The following is a 6,000-nucleotide window of genomic DNA, read 5'->3' as shown; positions in this document are numbered from 1 at the left end:
TTTTAAAAAATAGCCTCACATTTTCTAAAGCTCACCCTGCTGTTTTCCCTCTTAAATCTTTTGTCCAATTTTAGGGTGTTGGGGAGGAGTTAACTCAGAAAACCCAAATGTTCCTGAAATTTCAAAGAAAAGTCCCAATGTAGACTACCAGATTGACTGACTGAAGAGTATGTGAAGCCATCTCTTCTTGTGTCTCTAGCAGGTCCAGTGGGGCACTCTGAAAACAGTGTTTGGAAGAAGAGTAGGGAGAAAGCAGGGCAAGAGTAAAGAAGATGAAAATATCCTTTCTAGGTCTCCAGTGGTTTTTCCTTCATTGCTCTTCCGTTGGGGTGAAGCTGTGGGACGTGCTATGGATGAAAGTCTCTGGCTTCATCAGTTCTCCTTGGATGGTCATCTCCAGAGCCAAAGTCCATGCTCTCTGGGTAGCTGGAAAATTCCTGAGGTAAAGGGAACTCCTCTGCTGAAGAGTGAGTCCTGTGCCCGAACACCTTGTCCTGCAGCTCAGTGATGTCATTGCGGATGTCAGCCAACATAAGCAGCAGGAAGTCGAAAGACCCTGGGGGTCCCTGTGCGGGTGGGAGGAATCACAGTTGCAATTTACAAATGGACATGAGTGGCGATCCCTGAGGCTCCGTGATCTGCTGGTCCTGTCGCTTGCTGGCAACTACCTGTGGGTAACTGCTCCCCCAGTGGAGTAAGTGTATAGACTTTCAGGGTAGCCTGTGACCCTGGGGACTATCCTCTAATCCCCCATATCTCACCGATAAGCCTGGTGACATATTCGTCTCTCCTCTCTCCTAACTCTAGGCTACACCCAATCTGGTAGATGAATGAACATAAGAATAACCAGCTTAGGTAGTTTTCCAAATAAATATGGGAAATATACATGAAGGTACGAGAATAGTGATTAAGAGGTTGGGATTCTGTTGGGCTTGAATCCCAGCTCTGCCCCTCATAACCTGTAGGATCATGGGCAAATTACTCGATTTCTCTGGGTTTCTGTGTTCCCCATCCGTAAAATAAGGACAATAATTATCCCAATTTCACAGGTTTTCAGGGGTTCATAGGTAAAGATTTAAATGACTTAATGAAGGGCTTAATGCATAATAAAATTTCAAAAATTATTAGCTATTATTCATTTTAAATATGAGATCATTAAGATCTTTATAAGATGACTAACTCCAAACTAAATGAAGCTGAAAGTATATTGTAAAGATACCAATTCCTCTTTGACTAGGAAAGACCAAAACAAAGCTTCCTAATTTTTCTATATATTTTTTACCATTATATAACATTATGCCTTAATTAGCATGCAGTGTTGTGGGTAAGGCAAGAGAAAAAAAAAGTGTACAAACATGCATATTCTGGACCTATTGGAAGCTGAAAGGTAAAATTGTTGTTTACTCCCCACTCACCACCACCCCAATGGCAGTTGTGACTGCAGGTAGCAGCTTAATGGCAGCCCTTACACTGCAGTATCCCTCTGACCCTCAAGATAACCACTTGGCATGTGGCAGATCAAACCCCACTAACTGGCACCACACAGGTGAGGCAGTGAACACCCAAAGATGCTACCTGACATGCCTATGTTCAGAAGGCTAACAGGTAGGAGAGCAGAGAAGGGACCCAGACCACCTACTTCTGTGGCCACTGTGCCTGGTCTTTCTTCAGAAACACATTTCCTCTACTTTTGGATATTACTTATCTTCACACTTAACCTCCAGACACTGTACATGTATGTGTCTAATTTATTCTCAGGTGTCAAGCACAGCCCTGTCTTTGCACTTCTGGGAGGGGGCTGCCATTCGACCAGCTCTGACTGCAGCAGTGGCTACATTCAAGTGTTCCAAGTTAGTGTAGCCCACGGATGTCTATCCCAGTCCCTTGAAATATTTTATAATATACTTGGATATAGGCTCATGACATCCTGGGCTTAAAGGAAGACATTCTATATGGAAATTAGCTACAATAAAAGAAGAAGTAACAACAGAAAGCAAATTTAAAAAAGAAATCCAAATCATCTGCTAAAGGCTTCCTGGCCTAACCACAGAGCCCTGGTCAGTCTTAGGGCCAGTTGCAGTTTGCTACTAAGACCTACTTACAGACTTTTAAGACAAGAGCTGCATATCCCTGAGAACACTCTCACTGGGGAAGCAGGACAAAGAGTAAGTGCCACTTACTGGAGACCCTCTGGGCCCAGGTGCTCCTCTCTCCCCCTAAAAACAGAAAGGCCAGCATTAGCATTCTGGACCACACGGATGTCACCACCACACTACCTAGACACCCATCACCCATAATGGTCTCCCTGCATGGAAAAAAAAAAGTTTTTCTGCAGGAAACTTTCAAACATACGATTGAAGCAGACTCTGGATCATTTATTTGAATAGAACTTCTTGGGTCAAGTGTCACTCATGCTGATTTCCCCCAGAGCCATATATTTTCAAACCAGATCAAGAGGATCAACCGTATTTGGAAGCAGTGCCTGGAGCAGCAAACTCCAGTAATGCATGCCACTTCTTTATGTGACAACTCAAAAGTGAAGCCACCCACCTACCCAGAAAGGAACTCCTGTGGTTGACTCAAACATCTAAAGAAAAGTGGACCCACAAAAAACCATCCTACAAAACAATACTGGTTAATGAGAAAAGGTGTAATGATCACAAACGAGGCTCATCTGAAATACAGAGGTCATCTATCTTAGGAGTGGTGGTGGTGGTTCTTGATTTTAGGGTTGGTTCCACACGTTAAGAAAACTGCTTCTGGGGCTCGGGATGTGGCTCAAGTGGTAGTGCGCTCGCCTGGCATGCGTGAGGCACTGGGTTCGATCAGCAGCAGCACATAAAAATAAAGATATTGTATCTAAAACTAAAAAATAAATATTAAAAAAAAGAAAACTGCTTCTTATTTTTTGTTCCTAGCATTGGGGGCAAAGTACAGATGGAGTTATCCCTTATCTGAAATGCTTGGGATCAGAAGACTTTCCCATTATGGAATTTTTCAGATTTTGGAATATTTGCACAGACTTTACTGGTTGAAACTTTCTTCATCTGAAAATCTAATACTAAAATCTAGGATTTGGGGAGCTTTCTGTCAGTGCTCACGAAGTTTCCGATTTTGCAGCGTTTTGGAATTGGGGTTTGGAACGCTCAACCTGTCCACCTGTGTGTCAACTTTGCCATCTGCTCTGTGGGGTGGAGCTGTTCGATGCCTGTGCAGTAGGTGGGAACAGAGCTCCAGCTTGTAAGGACCACTCAGAAGACTTACCTTAGAGCCGTCTCTTCCTGGTGCACCCGGAGGACCCTAAGAAACACAGGACATGGCTTAACAGGAGGAAAGAGTATGGGACACCTTTCCCTAGAACTAAGTGGATCTCTGATAAGATACTGACCACAGGGCCCCTCCGGCCTTGCTTAATGTGGGACAGATCAGGAGACGGTCCCATGGGCCCCATTGAGCCCCGGGGGCCGGGCTGCCCAGGAGGGCCCGGCATACCTGGGAAGCCCGGGCTCCCCTTTGGTCCTGGTGAACCTGCAATCAAAGAACAGCTCATTAGTGCTCAGCCTCAGAGGACGACACGGGGCTCTGGCTGAAGAGCGTGTCCAGGAGCCCCGACTTCAGCCATTTTTCTTTGCCTTCCGACATGCCTGCCCATGAAGTTGTCCCTGGGAATTTTAAACTTAACCTGATCAAAAGTGACTTCCCTACCTTCCTCTTTTATGGGCCACCAGTCACCCGTCCACTCATATCAGAAACCCGAGTCTTCCTAAAATAACCCCATTTCCACAACCTCCTTGCCAAATCAGTGACCTGCTCCTACCCAATTTACCACTAACAGTCTGTGCTTCAATCTGTCCATCATGTAGGGCAGTGGCTACTGCCTCTGGACAGTCATTGCAAGCACAGGTTTTGCCATCAGAGAGCCCTATACTGAATCCTTAAGTTGCTGGAGCTCTTTGGAACTCAGTTTCTCGTTTCTAAAGAAATCTTCCTCATAGAAATCTCATTTAACAAGATTTTAGATACTATGCATCGTGTCTCATGCACAGTGAGCGTTAAAACTCATCTGTTGGGCCTTTGGCTTTTTTTGTTCCCCTAAACTCTTGCCTCACAGCTAGGCTCCCTCTACTTTCCACCAGCCTTGTACACTCTTCACCCATTCTTTATGCTTCTATACGCATTTTATTTCTAGACTCCTACTATGCAACTTCCCACTTTCAACCCTTTGGTGCAAAAGCCTCAATCCACTGAGGTGAGGCAGCCAACTTGCCCTCCTATGGGCCCTGGACAGACATCCCCTGCTCCTGAGTGGTGGGAAGTGCTTTCCTGTGCAAAGTTTGCCCCCATACAAGGCACACTGGAGATGTGTGGCAAAGATCGTCTCACCTGTAGGCTCAGATGCACAGGTCAGGGTTAGGATTACAGAGAAATGAAGATGTTCTCTCCTCCCACAACTCTAGCATGAAAGGTACCGAGCCCAGAGGTCTCCCACTGAAGGGTGTCGAGAAGTGGGCAGGAGCTGCCGACGGGGGAGTACAAACAGCAACCTACTGGCATCCTCAGCCCCCATTAAGCATCAGGGAACAATATCCCACCATGGGAGGAACCAGACAGCTTGAATATGACAAAACACGGAGGATAACTCGAGTGACAACAAAACGAAAAATCAGCTCAATTGCTCGTTAGACTGACTCAACTCCCTACTGGCCACCAGACAAAAGAGGGTGTCAGTCACAAGAAGTAATTACTATGTAGCAGTCTCTACTCTCTCCCCACAAACTATGTTCAGCCTTCAATCAATAATTGAGGCACATGTTTAAAAAGCAAAAGCAAAACAAGCACTGTCAATCATCAAAACAATTAGCAGAGCTAGACTCAGAGGTGATCCAGATGTTGGAATTATCAGGGACTTTAAAATAATGATTATCTGTTAAATAGGACAGTGGAGAAGATGGAAGCGAGAGAAAAAAATGGTAAAATGGAAATAACACAATATTAGAGATGAAACTTTTTTGGATAGACTTAGCAGGCCAGTCATAGCTGAGAAAAGAACCAGGAAACTCAGTTATATCAACAGAAATTATCCAAAATGAAACAGAGGAAGCAAAAAGCAAAACAGAGCATCCTCAAACGGTAGAGCAAACAGGCTACATGTCACTGATGCCCGAGAAGAAAACCCTACACCAACTCCCCTTGGTGTAAAATTAAAACTCATTATACCACTGACCTCCAAAAACATCTCAGTACTCTTTCACTGTAAGAGAATTATCTGCTTGCCTCACCACACACTATTATACTTTCAGTGCAATGTGTGAATATGTAGTGTATGTATATAATGTATGTGCACACACACTACCCATGTTTTCCTATGTGTTATTACGTCTGAACACTTATATTTTAAAATTTTGAGACTTCATATAAAACCACGAATTTCTGGCTTTAGTTTGAAAACAAACTAAAACCTGAACAACAATTCAGCCTTTGGCACAAGTGACTGGCACTTCATAAGGGGCCACCCCCTTACCATCAAAGCCAAAGGATTCTCACCCAGGGTGCTGCCCTGTGTTGGTGTTCCAGGAAATAGATTGGACTTTCACTTAGAGAAATCCTATTAGCTTCCCAGCTGCCCTAATACATCCCGATAAAGAGCATCACAAACACTGGAAGTAAGAGTGGGCCATTCCCCCTATAAAAGCTCCATGCAGTTCTCCTGGTCTACTGCGAAAGCCCACTCATCCTCAATCACTCCATGCTCCATCAAGGACCCTGGACAGCTCAAAACATGTTGAAAACCAGATGGCAGAGCTGGAGAAGAGAGCTAGCAAGTCATTTATTAAGAAAACTGCCAGCCAATCTGTCCGCTCATAGTGCTGTGTACACTGGCCTGGGATGACCTTCTTCCCGGGAAGCCAAGCAGGAGCATTCTCTAATAGAGGGATGGGAAACACTGCAAGGAATCAGTTTGTAAGGAGACACCCCTCCCCCCCGCCAGTCTGCTTAGGG

General features: G+C 44.8%; 1 protein-coding gene across 1 annotated transcript in view; it reads right to left on the bottom strand.

Moving 5' to 3' along the window:
* Nucleotides 1-252: 252 nt before the first annotated feature.
* Nucleotides 253-6,000, bottom strand: part of Ccbe1 (collagen and calcium binding EGF domains 1) — a 211,127-nt gene continuing 205,379 nt past the window's right edge. The window contains exons 8-11 of the mRNA XM_076837187.2: nt 3,389-3,528; nt 3,265-3,300; nt 2,181-2,216; nt 253-566 (exon numbers count right to left, since the gene is read on the bottom strand). Of these exons, the coding sequence (XP_076693302.2) occupies nt 348-566; nt 2,181-2,216; nt 3,265-3,300; nt 3,389-3,528 (431 nt within the window). The 3' untranslated portion in view covers nt 253-347. The remainder of the gene's footprint in view (nt 567-2,180; nt 2,217-3,264; nt 3,301-3,388; nt 3,529-6,000) is intronic.

The sequence above is a fragment of the Callospermophilus lateralis genome, chromosome 17 (genome assembly GCF_048772815.1).
Source record: "Callospermophilus lateralis isolate mCalLat2 chromosome 17, mCalLat2.hap1, whole genome shotgun sequence".
In the NCBI taxonomy this organism is placed as follows: domain Eukaryota; kingdom Metazoa; phylum Chordata; class Mammalia; order Rodentia; family Sciuridae; genus Callospermophilus; species Callospermophilus lateralis.
Note: the sequence above shows the minus strand (reverse complement) of the source record. Positions and strands in the feature narration are given on the sequence as shown.